The sequence below is a fragment of the Pithys albifrons genome, chromosome 7 (genome assembly GCF_047495875.1).
Source record: "Pithys albifrons albifrons isolate INPA30051 chromosome 7, PitAlb_v1, whole genome shotgun sequence".
Lineage (NCBI taxonomy): Eukaryota > Metazoa > Chordata > Aves > Passeriformes > Thamnophilidae > Pithys > Pithys albifrons.
The window spans coordinates 58836315-58858734 of NC_092464.1; the positions used below are offsets into that span (position 1 = coordinate 58836315).

The 22420-nt window shown below is 52.9% G+C and overlaps 4 protein-coding genes across 4 annotated transcripts in view; 2 read left to right on the top strand and 2 right to left on the bottom strand.

Annotated features, from left to right (window-relative positions):
• The window catches only part of LOC139673811 (zinc finger protein 850-like), a 685564-nt gene that overhangs the window by 269034 nt on the left and 394110 nt on the right, over positions 1–22420 (bottom strand). The window contains 1 exon segment of the mRNA XM_071559630.1: positions 11717–11854. Coding sequence (XP_071415731.1) covers positions 11717–11854 — 138 coding nt within the window.
• Positions 1–22420, top strand: part of LOC139674242 (olfactory receptor 14J1-like) — a 232700-nt gene that overhangs the window by 171967 nt on the left and 38313 nt on the right. The window lies entirely within an intron of this gene.
• The window catches only part of LOC139673824 (class I histocompatibility antigen, F10 alpha chain-like), a 209648-nt gene that overhangs the window by 113675 nt on the left and 73553 nt on the right, over positions 1–22420 (bottom strand). The gene's annotated exons all lie outside the window — the stretch shown is intronic.
• On the top strand, positions 6265–8915 carry LOC139674239 (5'-3' exonuclease PLD3-like). Its single transcript, XM_071560428.1, is given in 5 exon segments — positions 6265–6579; positions 7276–7396; positions 7483–7610; positions 8069–8269; positions 8355–8915. Coding segments are annotated over 5 exon segments (1326 nt in total).

A 22420-nucleotide genomic window follows, 5' to 3' on the forward strand; every position in this document is an offset into this window, starting at 1 on the left:
TGCAAAGAAAAAATTTAGATGTGGGGACTTTGTTTTTTGAGGAAAGGAAGGCTTGTCTGAAGCTGGCAAGTGAAGAGGATGAAAGACAAGGGGTGTTGAGGGAAACAGGGAATGCTTATCCTGGAGATGAGGAAAAGACTTTTTCCCCAGTTTCAGGGCCAGTGCAGAGCAGGGTGGCCACAAGCCCAGGCTGCCTTCCCGCCTGCCAGGGTTGGTGGGGCTGTGTGACAGAGCTGCCCCCAGAATCAGAACCTGGGGGGCTCTCCCACCTCCCCCACTCCTTCAGCTCTCCAAGGATGGCAATTTTTGTTGTGTGGGTTCCCTGATGTGCTGGATGACCTCACAATGCTCCCTGGCCAGAATGTCTCCTGAGGGCCACCCAGGCTGCTGCAGTGGAAGTGACCTCACAACCATCACATTCCAGTCATATCCCCCATGCCTGGCCTCCCCTTTTCTCTGCCCCTGTCTTGTCTCTGATTATATTGTAGGAATGGTTTTAATTAGCCTTTTAATGAACTGCTTGAATTAATGACAAGTTGTGTGTTGGGGCTTAAATCACTTTTAGCCAGCACTCAGCAGAATTTAACCAAAGCTGCCATTGTGAGAACAGAGCTTGGGAAAAGCCTCCCTGAGTGGTCTGAGGCACAACCCATTGCCTTCTGCACCCACAGCACAAGAAATATCAGCTGCCCTTTGTGCCAATGGATCTGCAGTATCTGGAAGGGAAGAACTCTTGTCAGAAATGGACTTGTGAAGAAGATGAAAAAGCTTGCCCAAATGCCTTAAAAACAGAAGTTTTACTGTTGTATAAATGCATGTCACAACATGGATTCTTTTGTTCTCTTTTGCCTTGTCACTGTCCTTTTCCCAAAATCCCACAATATAACTGTTACCTCGCCTCTCAGGAATGCATGTAGTGTCCTAGAGGAAGCTTCAAGTTTTCTTATTGGTTCTTATTTACTCTTTTCTCTTGGTTGTTAACCCTGGATTTCTATTGGTAATAGTCCAAATCCGCCCTTGCTCACTATTGGTGGTATTTTGAGTCCCCCAAAACCTTTATATACCCCTACCCTTTATCAATAAACTCTCTCTCTCCTTCCTCTCCTGTGGTCTCTGTGTGGCTCTTTTTGGGCTCCTTGGAGACCTCGTGGTGGGGGACAGAGTGGGAGCACATCCCCTCCAGGTAACAGGCTGACTCCCAGGGCCTGGAGTCCCTCTCAGCCATTGCATCCCTTTCTATGGGGCTGGACCTGGTGGGTCTTTCTGCAATACTGCCTTTAATTTCCCTTTTGGAAGGTGTATATTTTCCCCTGTTGGGAGAGGTTTGGCCTCAAGCCTCTATGCACAACACACCATCCAGGAGCTGACAGGCTGGCCAAGGTCACTGCAACCTTGAGCCAGCCATGAGGCAGGTAAACAACCTCGAAGCCCAGGAAAAGCACAGCCTCGGTGGCACCAGCCCCGTGCTGCCTCCTCGTGCACACAGCCCTCCCACCAATCAGAGCAGCCTGCCGCCTCGAGGACAGAGCCTCTTGCCCTACCCCAAGCTGTTATTGTCCACATGTTCACCCCAAGAAGTTATATTAACCCACTAATTCCCTAATGCAGTTGAAGGTTCCTGCTGCTATTACTTGGTGTACGGCTCTATCTCTATGAGAACACGCACGTGCAACCAGAAGCCCGAACCCGGGGTCGCGTCGGGGTGGGTGGCGAGGGCACGCAAAGCCTCTCACAACGCCAACCTTCCCCAACATTCTCCAGCTGGGTCAAGATGTTGGGGTCTGTCACAGCTGCCTGAAATAACTCAGAATCATAGAGTGTCCTGAGTTTCAGGGACCTTAAAAGATCACCTGGGTACAACCTCAGTGACATGGACATGCACAACTTCCACTAGACTAAGTTGCCAAGAGCTCTGCCCAGCCTGGTCTTGAACACTAGAGATGGAGCAGCCACAGCTTCTCTGGGAAACCTGTGCCAGACTCTCAGCACCCTCACAGGGAAGAATTTCTTCCTAATACCTCATCTAAACTTATCCTCTGTCAGTGTGAAGCCATTGCCTATTTTCCTGTCACTCCAGGCCCTGGTAAAATGTCTCTCTCTCCATCTTTCTTGTTGTCTTGTTTCAGGTTCTGGAAGGTCACATTCAGGTCACCCCAAAGGTTCTCTTCTCCCAGCCGAACAATCCCAGCTCTCCCAGCCTTTCCTCACAGCAGAGCTGCTCCATCCCTCTGATCATCCTGGTGCTTCATCTGGACTCACTCCAACAGGTCCAAGTCCTTCCTGTGCTGGGACCCACAGCTGGATACAGCACTGCAGGTGGGGTCTCACCTGAGAGGGCAGAGGGGCTGAATCCCCCTCCCCTGCTGCACAGGCTGCTTTGGAGACAGCCCAGGACACCACTGGTCACCACTTGCCTGGGTGACCAAAGATCCAGTAACACATCCCCCCTGGAAAGGCCTCCTGACCTGGGTCAGGAAGTTTCCCCCCATGCATTCCAGGAGTCTCCTGCAGTGTCCAGAACCCTCCATGTTGCTTTCCAAGGAGGTGTTCAGAGGATTGAATTCCCTCAGCAGGACAAGGGCCTGTGAGCTCAATGCCTCCTGTGAGCTCCAGGTGAGACCATTCCCACCTATTTCATTCCTAAACCAGAGTCACACATCCTGTACCCTGGAGGGGATGGAAAGGAAAAGTGATTTGATGATTTAGGGAGTCTTACAGGAAGCCACTGTAACAGATGTGTGAGATGAGTGCAAAGCTGATCATCCAAACCCCAGGGGTGTCACTGACACTGGTCACTGCTCCCCTGTGTCAGGTGAGAGAGCTCCACCTCAGAAACCTCAGGGAACTCCTTGTATGAGATGGGGCAGGGGCAGTGCTGGGCAGGAAAGGTTCAACTGGGTCCTGGGAACATTTCTAGGCAGAAATGTATCCAAAAACCATCCAGAGGGAAACAAATGTTAAGCTCTTAATATTCTTTTTAGTTCTCCTCCTTGTGTTACAGGGACACAAATACCTGATGCTCTTATGTAGGTTCCCTGGACCCTCTGCCCAAGATCCATCTGCAGCTCCAAAGGGCTCCTCATGTCCTGCAGGTCCTCTGTGACAGCTGCCAGTGCCAGGGAAGGACCTCAAATAAACCTGAGCCTCCAGTGGCACTGGGTACTGATGGTCAGTCAGTGCAGCTCAGCCTGAAACCCAAACAGTGTTCTTCAATATCTTGATTTTTCAGTAACCTCTTTCTATCAATTGAAATGATTCAATACTTTCAATGAAATGTCAATACAATTTCTGCCATGTCAGAATGAGAATTTTCAGGATGTGTGTTGATTGCAGGAGAGGATTTATCAGAATCATAGAGGTGATGAGTCATTGCATCAGAGAATCACTTGGATTGGAAAAGCCCTCCAAGGTCACCCAGTCCAACCATAACCCAGCACTGCCAAGTCCACCAATGTCCCCAGGTCCACATCCCAGGTCCCTGGGAGTGTTTCACTGACAACAAGGAGAATTTTGGGTGGACACCTTTACACACACAGATATTGTTGTGTTCACACATCTCTGCCTGTGTTTGTGTGTGTGAATTGACTGTGATGTGAATGTTGTTATTGTGAATCTGTAACTGAGTCACTGTTGAGATTGCAGCAAATTCTGTGTAATCCCTTGATAACTGTTACATTGGTCAATGATTAAGTGCTATTAATCCCTTTTCCCCCTTTTGTATGCAAACCCTTTGCTTTCTGACCCTCTTCCGTCCCAAGTCTCTGTGTAAATCATCCCCTTTCCTTCAAAAATATATGGGCTTTTTGAGGTTCACTTTGAACTTTTCCTTCTTACTTAAACTACCAAACTCCAATTACTACAGGTCTTTAAGAGTTGAAGACAAATAAAGGAAGAGAAATATTTTTTTCTTCTGTGTTTTAATGAGCCCCACTGTGTATTTGGAGATGAGTCCATGATTCTCAGGAAGTGAGAGAAGATTGAAAAAGTGACTCAAGAAGTTGTTGTAGTTTGGGATTATTATGTAAATTCTCTCCCCTGCCACTAACTGCCCATGCCAGCAGTTAACAAAAGAAGCAGTTAACTACTGATCACTTGAATCGGGGCAGGTTTGTCTCTTTTGTTTTTTGGGGACATCTTTCTTTTCTTAGCTCGGTGGAAGGCAGGAGCGGTGGCTGCCGAGGAGAGAAGTGGCTCTGCTGTCACTGCTGGGGCTTCTGGCTGAGCTGCTGCTTTTCTCCTCGCCGTGGCTGTTTCTCCCGGTTTCTGCGTCTGGGATCCCGGCCTCTGTTGCAGTCTGACCACCGCCTGCACTGACCACCGCCTGCACCATCACAGCCTGCCCGCCCTGGCTGGGGCAGTGACCCAAGGAGAGAGAGAGGTTTGCTGCTGCTTTTGCAGGACACGTGGTGGTTCCCCACTTTCATCTTTCTTTTTCCTTCATCTGGGACAAGAGACACAGAGTTCATCTGAGAGCTAACCACTCGTCTGTCTCGCTGGAGAGGGACTGGGAACTACTGGGAACTCACTGCGCAGCCAGCCGGACTGACATTTGACACTGCTTAAGTATAACTTTCCTCCTGGAGGAAAACCTGCTGGGTTTTGGTTTTGTTTTTTTTTTCTTTCTCTTGTGGTGTTGGGGAAGCGGTTTGCATTAGTCTGTTTATATATAGCAGTTAAGAACAGTTATCCTTCTGTTAAAATTCCTTTTTTCTTAAATTTGATAAAGAGTGGCGTGATTATTGTAGAGAAGGCCCCTCCCCCGCTTGTGAGTAAACATTTTGGTTTTTTTCTCTTCAAACCAAGACAATTCACCATCCCTGGAGGTTTTTAAACTGAGCTTGGCCGTGGCACTGAGTGCCATGATCTGGTAAAGGGACTGGAGGTGGACCAAGGATTGGACTTGATGATCTGGGAGGTCTTTTCCAGCCCAATGGATTCTATGATTCTGTGATTCCATGATTCTATGAAAATGCCTTGAGCAAAACAATGCAGCCAAATTGCCTCTGGGAAAATGTTTCAGCCAAATTGCCTTGGGCAAAACACTTTGGCCAAAACACCTCAGCCAAAAGGCCTCAGAGGAGAAGCCTCAGTCAAAAGGCTCAGGGTGCCTCCAGGCCCCATTTTCTCTCCTGTTCTTCAGGACATCTCTGGTGCCCAGGCTGTGTCCCAGAGCCCTGTGCTCACACAGCCCAGCGCACTCCCAGGACACCCCTTGCCCTTCCCACACTGCACAGCCCGGCCTCTGCCCTTCAGTGACATTAAATGCATACAGTTCACTCAAGCTTAACAGAAACCATGTTTTCCATTGTCTCTTCTCTTTGTTCCTCCAACCAGACAGATCTTTTCCCCACTCAGCATCTCTGCCAGCCCTACTCCGCTCAGGACCCTCCCCAGACCTTCCCGGCCCCTCTGCAGGCCCTGGAGCTGCCCCAGGGCTGGCTGAGTGGCGGGGCCAGGCTGGAGGAGCCCTGGGGGGCTGTGGCAGGGCTGTGCTGCAGCCTCTGGCAGGGCTGAGGGCTGAAGGGGGCAGGATGGCACCCAGGGGGTACAGCTCCAAGGGCCAGGCTCCTGGGCATGACAGGAGCTGTCGTCTTGTGGCACAGCCCAGCTCTGGGGCCACACTTGCCACGGGAGGTGCCAGGAGCTGCAGGGCTGCTGCTCTTGCCTTGCAGTGTCTCTGGCACACAGTCAGAGCAAGGAAGACCCCAAAACAGCAAAGGATGGTGGGACAGCTCCTCTCTGACAGCCCCAGAGGGGCCGTGGAGCCGCTGCCCCGGGGAGCTCGCTCAGGCACCTTCAGAGCCTGCTCTGCCCTGGGGGCAAATGGTGTGGGCAAATGGGAGAAGTGGGGGCAGGACAGGAGAGATGGGCTTGAGGCAAAGGGTCTCCACGGCCCTCCAGAGCCCCCCATGGCCTCCCAAGCCCTCCAAGAGCACCCCAAAATCCCTCCCAAATCCCCCATAGCCCCCCAAGCCCTCCATGGCTCCCAAATCCCCCCATAGCCCCCAAGAGCCCCCTAAAGCCCCCCACGGTCCCCAAAGCGCCCAAGAGCCTCCCAAAGCCCCTCAACACCCCACAAGGGACCCCAAAGTCCCCCATGGCCCCCCAGAGCACCCCAAAGTCCCCAAAGTCCCCCATGGCCCCCCAAGCCCCCCCAGAGACCCCCAAAGCCCCCATGGCCCCCCAGAGACCCCCAAAGTCCTCAAAGCCCCCCATGGCTCTCAAAGCCCCCTCAGAGGCCCCAAAGCCCGCCTAGAGCCCTCTATGGCCCCCAAAGCCTCCCCAGAGCCCCCCAAAGCCCTCCAAGGTCCCCCAAAGCCCCCCATGACCCCCCAGATCCCCCCATGGCCCCCCAAGCCCCCCAAGGTCCCCCCAAGCCCCCCATGCCCCCGCAGCATCGTGCTGGTGGAGTCTATCCCTGAGGGATTGTCCTTCGGTAACGGGTCTGCCCCAAACCCCTCAGTGTTCAACACGTGGATGGAGCTCCTGGGAGGGGCCACCACCAACCTGGACATTGCCTCCTTCTATTGGACACTGACCAATGAGGACTGTCAGACACATGAGCCCTTGGCTGCCCTGGTGAGGCCCCGCCCTCTTGGGCCCTGCCCTGTCCAGCTGGGACCAGCCAGGGCCAGTTGGGACCAGTTTTGAGCATTGCTATCCAGTTAACCACTTCTAACTACTCTGGACAGGTTTTAATCCCTTTTGACCACTTTTGAGCATTTGTAGGTATTTTTAACCAGTTAAGCACTTTTAACCATTTGGGGCTATTTTTAAATCACTTTGGACCATTTTTGACCATTTGGAACCATTTTTAACCAGTAAATCACTTTGAACAATTTTGGACTAGTTTTAAACACTTTTGAGCGTTTTTAGCATTTGTAAGCCCCGCCCCTCCTGGCCCAAGCCTGGATACCCCCTGGGATCCACTGGGATTTGTAATAATTTTTAACCAGTTAACCACTTTAAAGCATTCTGGACTATTTTTAATCCCTTTTGTGACCATTTTTGACCATTTCAAATCCATTTGGGGTCCTTTGAACCACTTTCACTCTTGACGGCCTTGAACCGTCCTTGACCAGTTCATACCATCTTGAATCATTTTTCATCCTCTTTTGACAATCCTCAACCACTTCCAGCCATTCTTGACCATTTTTTTACCAATTTTCCACCTTTCTTACCCATTTTCCCCCACTTCCCTCCTTTTCCCCCATTTGCCTTACATTTTGCCCCCCATGCCCATTTTTGCCCCTTTTCCCCCATTTCCTTGCCCAGGGTGACCTGGTCCTGGGAGAGTTGGTCCGGGTGGCCTCCCGGGGGGTCTCGGTGCACGCCACCGTCAGTGCCCCCTCAGCCAAGTCACCACTGAACGACCTTCAGACACTGGAGAGGAGCGGTGGGTGGGGCACCCCCACATGGGGGTTGGAGGGGTGGGCAGGCCGGGGCGGGGCCCAGAGGGACATGCCCCTCCTGGTGCCACAGGTGCCTCAGTGCACCCCAGGGACCTGCCATACCTCACGGGGGGCGTCCTGCACACCAAGTTCTGGCTCATGGATAGGCAACACCTCTATGTGGGCAGCACCAACATGGACTGGAGATCCCTCACACAGGTGGGTGTGTGGGGGGGTGATGAACCCAACAGGTGGTGCCCAACCCAACAGGTGGTGCTGAACCCAACAGGTGGTGACCCCAAATCCAATGGGGGTGGTGCCAAATTCAACAGGGATGGCCCCAAACTCAATGGGGGTGGTGCTGAACCCAACAGGGATGGCCCCAAACCCAAGGAAGGTGCCAAACCCAAGGAAGGTACCAAACTCAGTGAGGTTGTCCTCAAACCCAACAGTGTTGACTCCACGCCCAACAGTGTTAACTCCAAACCCAATGGGGTTAACCCTAAACCAAACGGTGTTGACTGCAAACCCAGCGTTGTTGACTCCAAACCCAACAAGGCTGATCCCAATCTCACTGGCATTGCCACCACCTCCCCCAACCCCACGTTCCCCCAAACCTCCTTGCTGGGGCAGCCCAACCACGCCCCTGCCCAAAGTGCCACTACCTCTCTCTGCAGGTGAAGGAACTCGGTGCCGCCATCTACAACTGCAACTGCCTGGCCCAGGACCTGGGCAAGATCTTTGAGGCTTACTGGGCACTGGGTGTGCCCAATGCCACCATCCCGGCGCCATGGCCACAGAATTTCTCCACCTCCTTCAATGCTGAGATGCCAATGGCATTGACACTCAATGGCACCAACGCCGCCATCTACCTCTCAGTAGGTGTCCCATCCACCAAACCGCCCCTCCCAGTGCCCAGGTGGGTTCTGTTGGGTCACGCCACCCCTGGGTGCCTCCTGGCAGAGCTCCCCTCCCCTGCTGTGTGCCTAGGGTTGCACCCAGGACCTGGATGTCCTACTGGGTGTCATCGACGGCGCCGAGGCCTTCATGGATGTGGCGGTGATGAGTTATGTGCTCAGCATCGAGTTCTCATGGCCTGAGAGGTTCTGGCCCACCATCGATGAACACCTGCGCCGCACTGTGGTGGACAGGCGGGTGGCACTGCGGCTCCTGGTGAGCTGCTGGCACCACAGCCACGCCTCCATGTTCCCCTTCCTGCACTCCCTCGCTGCCAGGAAAACTGGAAGTGGAGAACCGCCGTGTGTCCTGGAAAGCAGCTGCAACTTCTCTCTCCCTGGTCGCTGCCCCAGCCGGGGCGGGCAGGCCATGACGCTGCAGGTGGCGGCAAGACTGGAGCAGAGACTGGGACCCAAAATGCAGAAACCAGGAGAACAGTCGTGGCAAGGAGAAAAAGAACCGACTCACCAAAAAGCAGCAGCAGCAGCAGCAACCAGGAGTAGGAGAAAACGGCTTCTCCTCCACCGCAGTGCACACACACCCCGCTCCTGCGTTCAGCTGAGCTAAAAAATGGAAAAAAAATGTCCCCCAAAACAAGAGACAACCTGTACCCCCACCCAAGTGATCAAGAAGAAAATGGTAGCAGTTAACTACTTCCTTTGTTAACTAATGGCATGGGCAGTTAGTGGCAGGGGAGAGAATTTAGCCCCAGTGTGTGCAGAGACCCCCCCTGGGTCCTGCCCAGCCCATGCTGCCCCCTCCCCACTGTAGATGAGCTGGAACCAGTGCTCCCTGTATTCCCTGAGGTGCCAGCCCTGGGCACAGAGCTCCGTCAGCCCCTGCTCCCAGCGCTCCCAGCAGCACGGCCCTGGCCCTGCCCGATCCCCTCAGGAGCCCGGGGGTGGCACTGAGCCAGGCGGCCACCAAGCCCAGTTGCAGGGCTGGACAGGGGGGCACAGGGAGGCCAAGACCCTGCCCAGGTGGCCCCAGGGCTGGGGGTCACAGGGGTCAGACTGCCCAAAGAGGGACCGCGGGCGCTGGGACTCACCAAAGAACCTGATGGCGGCACCTCCCAGGGAAGCTGGAGGGTCCTTCCCATATGCACACCCCAGAATTACTGAGACTCTCTGTCCTTCACTCTACAATATATTATTGTATAACATATAAAATATAACTCTAAAACATTACAATTATAGCAATAATAATAACAACAATTAAATATTATTAATAATAATTTGACAATATACTAATTAAATGATATAATAATATAACCATATAAATAATAATAAATAATAATAAATAACAATAATAAATAAATAATAATAAAATAAAATAATAACATAAATACTAAATAATATAACTCTATAAAACTATACATTGTATAATAAAAAACTATAATTATTAAAAATATATTGGATGTAATATCTAGTATATGCTATTCTAAAAATAACAATAATAGTGATGTCTTTTAAAGTGATGTCTCTTCAAAATTCCAAGTCCTTTATGAACCTGAGGTCCACATCTTGCAGGGAGGCCTGAGGGTCCTTCCCATGTGCAAACCCCAGAACTACCAAGTCTGAGACTCTCTTTCTGTCCTTCCCTCTAGACCATATTATAATATGTATAACATGTAAAATATAACTCTAAAGTATTGCAATAATAATAACAATTAAATGGACAATATACTCTCCAGAGCCCCTGAAACACCCCAGAACTCCCCACGGCCCCCCAGAGACCCCCTTACCTCCATCCCAGGCCCCCTAAATCACCCCATGATCCCTCAAAACCCTTGCCAGATTCCTAAACCTCTCCCAGACCCTTCAAACTGCCCCAGGACCTCCAAACTGCCACCAGACCCCCTTAAATCACTGCCCAGACTCCCCCAAACCACCTCAGGACCTGGCAACCCCCCTTCTAGAGCACCCAGACCTTCCCAAATTCCCTCAAACTCCCCCCAAATTCCTCCAAACCACCCCAGAACCCCTAAACTGCCCCCACACCCTCCAAAGAACCCCAAGAACCCCCAACCCCCCTGCCAGACTCCCAAACCTCTCCCAGACCATCCAAACTGGCCCAGAACCCCCAAACTGCCCCCAGAGCCCCCCAAACCACATCAGGACCCCTCAGAAACCCACCAAGACCCACCAAAATCCTCCCAGGAGCCCCCAAAGCCCTTTGAAGCCCCCCATCTGCTAAATCCCCTTTCCCCTCCCCAGACGCTTCAAGTCCCCTGGAGGATGCCCTAAATCCTCTTCTTGACCCCCCAAACCCACTTTTTCCTCTCCCAAATCACCCCAGCAGCCCCCCAGTCCCCCTCCAGACTCCCCAATCCTGCCCCAGGATCCCTCAAAAGCCCCCCAGGGACCCTCCCAAACCCCCTTCCAGCCTCCCCCAAACTGCATTTCCTGCTTCCCAAATCCCCTCCAGACCCCCAGTGCTGGTTTAAAGGGAAACCAGCAGGAGAAATGAACCCAATTCTGAAAGAGATGACAAGTCAGAGTTACAATTTAATGAAACGATCACAATGATACAAAGAAAAAACTGGTTTGAATCCCGCAAACCCCAGATGTAGAACCCGGCACCCTGGGGCATGAACAGAACAGAGTTCATCGGCCCCCAGACCCCAGACTGACTCAGAACTGCCCCCCAGTCTCCCAAATGCCCCCTCGGACCCCAAACTGCCCCAGAACTGTCCCCAGGCCCCCCAAGAGCCATCAATCCCCCAAGACCCTTCAATTCCAGCCCCCCCTTAGCCCTCCCTCTTTCCCATGGGGTCCCTCCCAGGATCTGGGGATCCAAGTGGACACTTGGGGGGGCTGCGTGGGGGATTTGGGAGCACTCAGGGGCTCAGTGAGTTGGGGAAAAGATTTGGGGTGAAACTGAGGAATCTGAAAAGGAATTAAAGGATATGTGGGGTGGGATCCAGAGGGATTTGGGGTGGAATTGGAGGGATTTTAGGTGGAATTAATAGTGGATTTAAGGGAATTTGGGGTGAAATTAAGGGAATTTTTGGGTCGAAATAGGTAGATTTTAGGTGGAATTAAGAAAACTTTCAGTAGATTTAAGGGAATTTTTTGTGAAATCAGGAAGATTTTAGGTGGAATTAAGGAAATTTTGGTTGCATTTACTGGATTGTGTGAAATTAGGAGTTTTGTGGAATCTTGGGGATTTGGGATGCAATTGAGATTTGGGACGAAATTCTGAGGCTTCCAGGAGGGATTAAGGGATTTTTGAGTGGAATTAAGGAATTTGGAGGGGAATTAGGGAGAGTTTAAATTCCCTAGACTAGTAGGGCCGTTCCCCAGTGTGGATGTGCTGGTGGTTGAGGAGGGCAGAGCTGCGCCTAAAGCTCTTCCCACATTCCTTACATGGGTAGGGCGTTCCCCAGTGTGGATGCGCTGGTGGCAGATCAGGTGGCAGCTCTGGCTGAATCCCTTTCCACATTCCAAGCACTTGTAGTGCTTCTCCCTGGTCTGAAGCTCCTCATGGACCACCAGGTCAGAGCTCTGGCTCAAGCTCCGGCCGCCTTCCTGACACACGGCCGCCTTCCTGACACACGTTGGATCCTTTCTCCTCAGAGCACCCTGGGCTGACTTTGGATCCCTTCCTGGGGTATCTCCGTGGGTTTTCCTGCACTGTGGAGCCGTTCAAAACAGTCTCTTCCACGAGGTTCTGCCGGGGGGATTTGTCCTCTGTGCTCTCTGTGCTCAGCTCACGGCCTGGGGCAGGAAAGAAAAGAAAAGGAAGGAACATGGAGAAGGAAGAAGGAGAGGAAGGAAGAAAGAAGGAGGAGAAGGAAATGAAGGAAGGAAGAAAATGAAGGAAAGGAAGGAACAGGAAGTAAAAAGAACAAGGAAAGGAACGAATGAAGGTAGAAGGAAAAGGAAGGAGGAGAAGAAAGGAGAAAGATGGAGAAGGAAGGTGGAGAAGGAAGGAGTATAAAACAAATGAGGGAGAGAAAGGAACGAGAAGAACAGGACAAAGGAAATAGAATAAAGAAGAAGGGGAGGAAAGAAGAAGAGGGAACAAAGAGAAAGAAAGGGAGGAATGAGAAAGGAGAAAAGGAACAATGAAACAGAAGGAGATGAAGGAATAGAAATCCAAAAAAGGAAGCACAGAAAGGAAGAAGGACATGAAGAAAAAAAGCAGAAGGAATAAGGACAGGGAGGAACAAAGAGAAGGAAGAAGGAAGAAAAAGGAAGATGAAAAGGAGGGAGGGAGAGGAAGGAAGGACAGGGAGAGGATTTGCTTCCGGCCCACAGGGAAGGCCAAGGACATCCCCCCAAACCCGGCCCCGACAGGACGGCGTCGGCAGCGGGGTTGTCCTGCAGCTGGGGCCATGCTGGGCTGGAAGATGCAGCACAAGGGAGGGGCAAAGGGGCACTGACTTCCTCCTCACCTGCCTGGGGGTCCCTGGGCATCTTCCTCTTCCTTGCAGCCTTCTCCTCCATCTGGCCAAGCTTTGGGAAGGAGAAATCCTGGTTTGGGAGGAAAACCAAGGTGTGAGGGTACTGGGCTAGAGGATCCTCCTGCCCAAGTCCATCACTAGAACTCACCGAGCATCTTGTGTCCATAGAAACCTATAAAAACTGAAATTTAAGTACAAGACAGCTCTCCCAGGAGTTTCTCCTCTCTGAAGTCTCCACTTCAGCGTTATTGGGGGCCCCCTGTCTGCACTGCTGGGGGTCCCACATGTATTGGGGATCCCCCTCTATGGGGTCCCAGTCCTCTCCGGGCTGACGGGGATCCCGGGAATCCTAGGGCTCTGCCCTCCTTTTTTGGTGTACTGGGTCTCTCCCTTCTCTGCTCTGCTGCAGGTCCTGGGGGTCCTGAGGGTTCCCCTCTCTGGGGTCCTGCTTAGGGATAATGTGGGATTTTGGGGGTCCCAGAGATCTCTTCTCCCCTCTCTGCTGCCGTGCTTGGAATCCCAGGGGTCTCTACTCTCTCAGGTTTCGCCTTCTCCAGGCTCTTGGGGGTCCCACCTCCCCCCTGCATTGCTGCTCCCCCCTCCTCTCCACACTGCCGGGGGTTCTCTCTCTCCAGTACCCCCGTTTAAGGCACCCGGGGTTCCTTCTGTGCTCCCGCCCCCCAATTCCACCATCTCGGGGCTTCCCCAGCTCCGCTATCGCCCCTCTCCGCTCTCCCCACTCCGCGGGTCCCGGGGTTCCCTCCCGGATCACCCGAGGGGCCCCAAAACCGTGATCGCCCCCCCGCCCGTCCGACCCACCGACCGCCGCGTGGTGCTTTCTTTGTCCTCCTGTCCAGGCTCCTGCCGCTCCTCTGTCCCTCCTCTCCCTGCCGCTTCTCCGCCTCCACAGTCCCGCCCCCTCCAGCCCTTCTCCTCTTCTCCCCAAGCCCAGCGTCCCCCCCCCCGGCCCCCCTTGCCCCCAGCCCCGCCGCCCCCCGCGGGAGGAGCAGGGATGGAGCCGGGGCAGCTCGGGATGGGGCAACGCTGGGCTCTTGGCCGCTCCCGCCCGCACTCGGCCCCCGCCGCAGTGCCACGGCCGGGACAGCGCGGGGGTGCCCGGCCTGGCCGCCCCCACCTCCCCCCCCGCCCCAAATTGCCGTCCCGCGGGGCGCTGGGGGCGAGGGGGAGGCGCGGGGGGGGCTCGGAGGCCACTGGGCTGCGGGGACCATCAAAGGATGGAGTTTGCAACTCTCAGAGAAACAAGGAGGGGCAGCAACAAAACCTCTGCCCTGCACGGCCAGAAGGCACACCTGGGGCTGCTCAGGAGCCTGATCCAGACAGTCCCTTGGCAAACTGCCCTGAAAAACAAAGGGCTCCAGGGAGGATGGACACACTTCCACAACAGCCTGTCCATCCCTGTGTGCCCAAAGCTGAGCCAGCAGGCAAGAGAACTGGCCTGGCTGGGCAGAGAGCTTTTGCAGAGATTTGGGAAGGATGTTGAGGGGCTGCAGCATAGCCAGGGAAGGGCAGCAAGGCTGGGGAAGGCTCTGGAGCACAAGTGCTGGCAGGAGCAGCCGAGGGAGCTGGGGGTGTTGAGCCTGCAGAGGAGGAGGCTCAGGGGAGACCTTCTCACTCTCTGCAACTCCCTGAAAGGAGGTTGGAGCCAGCTGGGGGTCGGTCACTTCTCCCAGGCAACCAGCAACAGGACAAGAGGACACGGCCTTAAGCTGCCTGTCATGGGTGGCAGTGGAAGGCTTAGACAAAAGTAATTACAGAGGCCCTGCTGTTGAGTCAGGAGGTGCACAAAGTATCCAATCTCAGCCTTGGATTATGCCAATCATTTGAATTGAAGGAATTATAGAGGTGTGATTGAACCACTTTTGTCCTGCAGGTTTTAGTGATGGAAAACTGGGAATATTTACAGAAAATGAATCATTTGTTATTAAAAATTATTTACTACACAATATAAACAGTAAAACTACTAGTGGTACAGTATAAGATAGGATAGTGCACTATATTAAAGCAATTGTAGAAGCAATTCTATTCAAGCTGGCAAAAGGAAACAATTCTTAAGTAGAGATTTGATGTCACTCCCCCAGCCCAAGGCTCATGGGGAGATCTCTGCTCTCAGCCTCCAGGAGTGACCTTGGAGGGGGTTCCCACCCAAGGCAGGAATCTCCAAACCACCCCCCCCCCCCCCCCTCCAAGAAGGTTTATGTTGGGAGAACCTGCCCCTGGGAAAGGGGACTGGACCTTTAGGGTCTAAAGGGATTGACTGACAGTCATTTGACTCCAGTGGTTGCCTCCCCATCAGGATGTTAATTTGGGGCTGAACCCAGACTGGTTTCAACATCTCCTGCCTTGGCCTGGTCCTCTCTCAGCTCCCCACCCACACATTGGCAAATAGGGCATTGTCTTGGTCACATTCCAGGGGGATGTCCTGCCACAGTGTCCCAGTGTGCCTTTAATTCCCTGAGGCCCTGCAGTGTCCCAGTGGCCCCTTCATGCCATGCAGGGCCAGGCAGAGGATCCCCAACCCGGAGACCCCGACCCCGGCAGCACCTTGCAGGGGTGGGGGAGGGGGGGCGTCCGGAGGCAGCTCTGGGGGTGGGTGGACAGGATCTGGGAAGGGACCGGGATGGAATTGGACAGACTGGGACAGAACGGAGTGAACTGGTACACCAGGATACACTGGAGCAGGACCAGGACCCTGCAGGATTAGAACCAGGGTGACAAGTATCATACTGGGAGCAACTGGGACCATATTGGGGGTGACTGGGGTCATACTGGGAACCTACTGGGAGTGACCGGGAGCATGCTGAGGACAGCTCAGACCATGGTAGGAGGAATTGGGATATGCTGGGCTAATTGGAATCATCCTGGGAGCAACTGGGACTACTTTGGGTGTGACTGGGAGTAGCTGAGAGCTACTGGGATCATGGTGGAAGTTACTGGGAAAAACTTGGAGTTAGTGGGACCACAGTGGGGGCAACTATGGTTTACTGGGAGAGACCAGGAGTGACTGGAGTCATCCTGGGACTGCCTGGGAGCTGTGGAACACATGGAAATTTCTGGAGTGAGCTCTGGAAAAGTGTCCTGTGTGTGCAGGGCAGCAAATCCTGATGTTCTCCAGGAGACCAGCTCTGCTCTCTGGCTCAGGGTTTCCCTCGGGCTGGGCAGTTTGACACCAGGCAGGTGCAGCCCTACAGGAGGTTGTGGGGCTGCAGTGCCGGGGGCTGTGCCCCAAGATACTCCTGCCCCAAGGGCTGAGGGAGCTGCCAGTCTTTGCTGCTGGGGCAGGATCATGCCCCGCTCTGGGGCTCCTGGGTCCAGAGCAGGAATGACAACAACAGGTTTGGTGCGCAGCATTGGGGCAGGAGGTGCAATAGGCTGGGCTGGCTGGGCTGGCCTGGGTGGTCTCTCTGCCCTTGGCTGTGGGCTCTGCAGGGGGAAGTTTCTCCTGCCCTGTTTGCACCCTGGTGCTGCCCCACTGCTGGGCCCTCGGGCAGGTGGGTGTTTGTGGCCTGGGCTGTTCTCACACACACCAGATGTGCGTGAGGGGGGCATTCAGGTGTGTTCTCCTTCCCCAGATCCTGGCTCTTGGACACACCTGGTCCTGTCCTGGAGCATCTCCTCCCACACTGGGTCCTTGGCTGCTTTTCACTGGATCAAAGAGTAATAAAAGCCTGGCTTTGGCCCCACAGACACAGATGAAAATGTCCTTCCTGCTGGGAACCAGTCCAAGGAAGCTCCTGGTTTCTGTCCAGGCAGGGGCAGACATGCATGGGCTGCAGAGGGTTAATGCAGATAAAATCACCACTGAGGCTCCTTCCTCAGTGGCATTTGATACTTTTGGACAGGCAGGGACCAGCTCTGTGTCCTGCACAGAAGAGCTTCACCCTCATCCCGACCCCTCAGTGACATGATGGCACTGAAAAGCAGGAAATGAACTCTCCAGTTGCACTCAGCCTTTGCCTTTCCAGGATCCCACACTCCCAGTGCCAAATGACACCCCTCATGCCCAAACAGTTGAAAAGGATTTTCTCAGCCCAGCAGTGCCAGTGCAGGAGCAGCCATTAAAGCAGGTTTCAATTCCTGAAAGGCTTTCCTGCATCCAGGAGTCCAGGGCAGCCCTTGGGCCTTCCCATGTGTTTCAGTGGCTTTTATGTTGCAGAAAGAAGTTTACATTTGAATATTTTCCTGAAAAAAAAAACTAAAACTCACACAAGTTAGCTGTTATACTCAAAACTGATATTTTTTATCAATTGCTAAGAGATGCAGAGGAAGAGAGAAATAATAAATGCGAGAAATGTAGGCCTAATTCGTCTCAAAAATGTAATAAAGTACACTGTATGGCTTGCCACATCATTCAGTGGGATTCTGAAAGCACTAAATCTGGGCATTGTGGAATATGCTGTACAGATTTAGCAACAGAGCAACTATAAGTCAGACACGAACTTAGTTTAACAAACAAAAAGGGAGTAAAAGAAAGCCAAAGTTAATGGCTAAGCAGCCTGTTGATACAAGATAGAAACAATGTAAACAAAGATTAAGCCGGTACTTCAACACAATAGGAGACAGATGGAATTAAGACAAGGAGGGAGTACCCCAAGACAGAGAGACAAAACCTGAGCAGCTGAGCTTCTGAAGTAAAAAGTTAAGCTAAGAATATCGCAATCCTTCCTGACAGAATCAGATGGGAAGATTTAAAAAGGTAAATCGTTTAATATGAAATAAATAATATGTATGTTTTGACTGTATATGAGCAGAGCCAGTGAGCTCTAAGGTTGTGTTACTGACAGAGCGGTGACTGCGGTCACACCCAGCACTGTTTTACTCTGTGATTTTCATTACCTATACAGCTAAAACTGCCCTTTTTTGCTGAGTGACTTGGTCATTTTGGGTGGTCATTTATAACAATAAACGGTTGGAAAACTGCTAAGATTACTTTCAGAAGCAAAGAGAAGCTTACCACGAAAAGCCACTTCTTTGCCAAGGTGTTGGGGGGTGGAGACTGACTTTCTTTGAGTTTCTGCAGCCTGAGATGGTTATCTCCTGGCCCTGGGAATGTGGCAGCTTGTGGGGAGGCATCTTTGGAATGCAGAGATTGGGATCTCAGGAAGAACTGTTTCCCAGGCTTTCTGGGCTGAGCCAAGTCAGGGCTGATCACACCATTCCCTGCTCTTTTCCAAAGGGGCTCAGCACTTGGACAGAGCCTCTTTTCTCTGCTGGCCCAGCCTCCTGTGTCCCTGGGAAACAGGCCATGTCCCAAAGTGCCAGAGCCCTCCCAGCTGCCAGGGAAAGCCTTTCCCCAGAGCAGTTCCCTGAGCAGAGCCAGGACTGTGCTGTGCTGCACAAACCCCTCGGCTGCAGCACAAACTCAGCCAGCTCGTTGGGACAGAGGAGCTGCACCCACAGACTTGGCTTGGGGGGGGTTGGGGGGACTTGGGGGGACCAGGTGAGGGGGTTTGGGTTGGGGAGGGGAGGCAGAAGAGTCTCCCAGGGATGGATTTGAAATAGGAACCCCCGTGTGTCACCTCACATCACCCAGTTGCTCCCAGTGTCGCCCCAATCCTTCCCAGTCCATTCCCAGGCACCTCAGTGTGCCCCTCCAGCCCTCTCCCCTCTCTGCCACTGCCCCCTCAGCTTGTCACAGTCTCTCCCCTCCCTCTCCCAGTGCCCTCCAGCTCATCCCAGTCTCTCCCCTCTCTCTCCCAGTGCCCTCCAGCATGTCCATCTCACTGGTGCTGTCAAGCTCCCAGCCCAGCCCCAGCCCCTGCTCTGCTCCAGGATGGATTTGTACCCTGCACAGGTGCAGGTGAGGTGGTTCCAGGGCAGGCAGGACCTCCAGGACTACACGGCCACTGATGTGGTCCCCAATGGGAACTGGACCCACCAGCTGCTGGTGATGCTGGAAATCTCCCCCCTGGGCGAGGTCACCTCCACCTGTCAGGGGGGACATATCAGCCTGAAGCACCCCCTGAGCTGGGACTGGGGTATGGCCTGGCAACTGGGAGGGGGGTTGGGGATCCTGGGAGTAACTGGGAAGGAGGTTGGGGGAGTCTTGGGGAAACTGGCAGGGAGTTTGGGGGAGCTTGGTGGTAACCAGGAGGGGCTTTGTAGGGGAATAGAGAGGCAGAGAAGGGGTTTGGAGTGTGATGGGAAAGGGTGTGCAAGTCATGGGTGCAAGCGGGAAGGATTTTGAGGGCCCTGAGGGATTACTGGGAAGAGGTTTGGGGGGCTGGGGTTTCTGGAATGGATTTTGAATAGTCCAAGGAGCAATTGGGGTGGAGTTTGGGGAGACCAGGTTTGACTGGGAAAGGATTGGGAGGGGGTCTGGGGAGTCCTCAGGGGACAAAAAAAGCTGAAAGAGGTTTAGGGGGCCTTGAGGGTGCTGGGAGTGAGGTTGGACCATCCAAGTGGGGATGGGAGGGGCTTTGGGGGATCATGAAGGGGCTGTGTAGAGACCTGTCAGAGGTTCAAGGGGATCCTGGGTGGGCTGGGAACAACTGGGAGGGGGTTTGGGGATGTCCTCAAGGGTCAGTGAGAGCTTTTGGAGGGTGCAGACCCCCCAGAGGTGCCACCAGACACCGTCCACAGCAAGATGCTGATGGGAATTGGGAGCTTCCTGTTGGAGTTTGTCCTCCTGGCGCAGGGGCTCTGCTTCTACCTGTGCTGGAAGGTGTGGGGGGTCCCACCAGGTTATGCCCCACACCCCCCAGAGCAGGTGTGCCCTCCCAGGGGACCACCCACCCCGGGCTCTCCCCACACAGCTCCTGAGCCAGCGGCGGTCACAGCCCCTCCCCAAGGCCTTGGGCCCAGCCTGGACCACCCACCCCCAGCCCCACACTGAGTTTTGGGGGGGTCACATGTCCCCACCAGCCCTGCTTTTATTCTAACACCACTCAGCTGCTCCCACTCTTCCCAGTAAAGCTTCCCAGTTCTCCCCAGTCACGGTTACTGGGGGGGCAGTGGCAAGAGGTCCTGGGGGGATCCTGTGGGGAGGAGCCGAGGTTGGGGGGGAGCAGAACTGGCCCCAGGATGGATCGGGAATGGGGACTCCTGTGTGTCCCTTGTGACACTCAGGTAATGTAGAAATATATTAAATAATATTCCTCCACTGTTTCTCTCTCAAAAACATCCCATTGAAAGATTTTCTGTCAACCTTTTACCAAAATTTTCCAGACAAACTTCCTGCCAGAGCATCCTGCTGGAGCCTGCCTGCCATAAAGGGTCCTGCTGTTGTGCTTGGAGCTGCCTGCTAAAAATCAAGTACAAACCTTTTGGAACACTCAAAAAACTCAGAGAAGACACCAGGAGAATTGAGAGAGGGAAAAGGAGAGAGAGAGAAAAGCAGTTCCCATGATGGAAAATGTCTCCCTCCTTCCCCCTGTCTCAGCCCCTCATCTCCTCTCTCCGCCCACCGAGCTGTTGCTGCCGTCGGGACCGAAGCTCTCCCAGTCCGGGCAAAGCCCACACTCACCACGCTGTCTGTGGGAGTGCCCTGGGCCAGAGTTTGGAAAAGCCAGGAAGCATTTCTACAGGAGGCCCTGACTGCCCTCAGCCCAGAGAGCCTCCAAAGCAGCTTCTGCTGAGAGACAAACCTACACATGCAAAGGGTGCATTGCAGACCCCCTGGGGCCAGAGAGATCCATCACAAGCACCAGAGAAACAGAAGAAAGAAAAAAACACAGTGGAAACTGTTTCCAAACCAGGATATCTCAGCAAAATTGTAGCTTCTGGTGGTAAGATTTTCCTTTGCCTCTAAAAGCAACCTTAGCTTTGTCCCAACTTTTTCTTAACACTTTCTTTCTGCATCTCTTAGCAAATAATAAAAAATCATCTTTTGGTATCAACAGTAAACCTGAAAAAGTTTTAATTTTGTTTGGGCAAATATTCAAATCTGAAGGGATTTTTCTCTGCAACATTTAAGCAGAGTGAAACATCCACACTGGTAACGGCCCTGCCTGTGTAGGGAATGTGGGAAGAGTTTCAACACCAGCTTCAACCTCCTCACCCACCAGCACATCCACAGTGGGCAATGGCCCTACAAGTGCTTTTGTTCCCATGTAAAGCAGGTTTGGAGCAGTTTTGGTTCCTGTCTATAGGGATATAAAAGCATAAAAATGACCCTTCCCTTCCCTGGCTCCAAGCCCAGCCTGTCCCCTCCAGGGGTGAGTGTTCCCCCTCTGCCCCTGGGTGGTTCCTTTGCCCATGGGCAGCAAAGCACCTGCTGCTTTTGCAGCTGGAGACTGTTGGAGCCATGACCCATCAACATTCCAGACCCTCCCAGCTTTGCACAACAAAAGGTGAGATGGATGGACCCATCTCCTCAACCAGCCCAATCCCCCTGAAAATGTCTCCATCCCACCCCAAAATTACTGTGGTTCTTATTTCCTCTCTGGAATTCTGGGGCAGGCAGTGCCACCCTCAGCTCTCCCCAGGGCTTGCCTTGGGTTTGCACTTCTGCCTTTGCTCAGCCAGAATGTTTTCCATGTTCAATGAGTTGTTCCCATCCCTCACACCAGGGAGGACACTGAACTCTTCCACACAAACAGAAAACTAGTCACAAAAGTTCAGAGAATACTGAAAATAAAAAATACCTTTTGCTCACAGGTGGCCCTTTCATGTACTTCTCTTCTGCCTTCCTGTAATCAACGTTATCCACGGCAGCAATTCTGGAGGTGATGGCCTAAAAAAGCATTTAATTCGTTTATAATCATTCTTCACAACTAAATCACTGTGAGGGATTTGAAGCTGCCTCAGGTGGGCACAGTTGGAGAAAAGGGCTCCTCAGTCATTCAGAAACCTTGACTGAAGCTGCTCATTGTGTGCCTGAAATTCTTAAAGAATTAACACAAACTCATCCTGTAGGATTTTTGGGGGAGTGTTTTTATCCCCAGATTAAGATATTCTTCAATTCTTTTGTTTTTACACAAGTTCATGTTCTCCTGGGAAAATTCCTGGGGAAAACACCAAGTATGTAAGAAAAGGAACTGTAAAAACAACCAACCCATCCCCTTCCACACAGAAACAAAAGCCCAAGGAAACTCTGAGAACTCACAAAATTAAAATAAACCCCTGAAAACAGAGTTTTGAAGCAGTTCAGAAGTAATTAAATACACCAGAATATGATCCTTGTGCCTTCCTAGACCACAAGCTACCTCAATTTCTCCTTTCTGTGCTTAAAACTCAGCATTTAAGCGGCTCAGGCTGGAGACAGCAAAACATCCCCCCCAGTGTGTGTTCTCCTCCCTCTGAGTGTGTTCCTGGGGCCCCTCAGCTCCAGCCTGGTTGTGGCCCTGACTGGTGAGTCCCACCCAGGCACCCCCGTGGGGAGGATCCGGGCCAGGCACCTCCATTCTGGGCAGATGGGGCAGCCCAGGATTTTCCCACCATCAAGGGATGCTCCCCAAGCAAAGCCCCCTTTGGGGGGACTCCCTTTTTTCCCCAAACCGTGGTCCAGGTGTCTGCTCCTCACTCCCTCACACCATTGCCTGTTCCAAGAATATCATCCCCAGTTTCCCCTTTCCACCTGATAGAAAACATCCAATAAATAAATCCCATTTTCCTGCTTTTTTGGGCTGCCCATGTGTCTCCCTCAGCTTTCCCTATTTCAGTACTTGGAGATGCCATTTCCCTCAGCTGGAATTGTGCTCTGTGT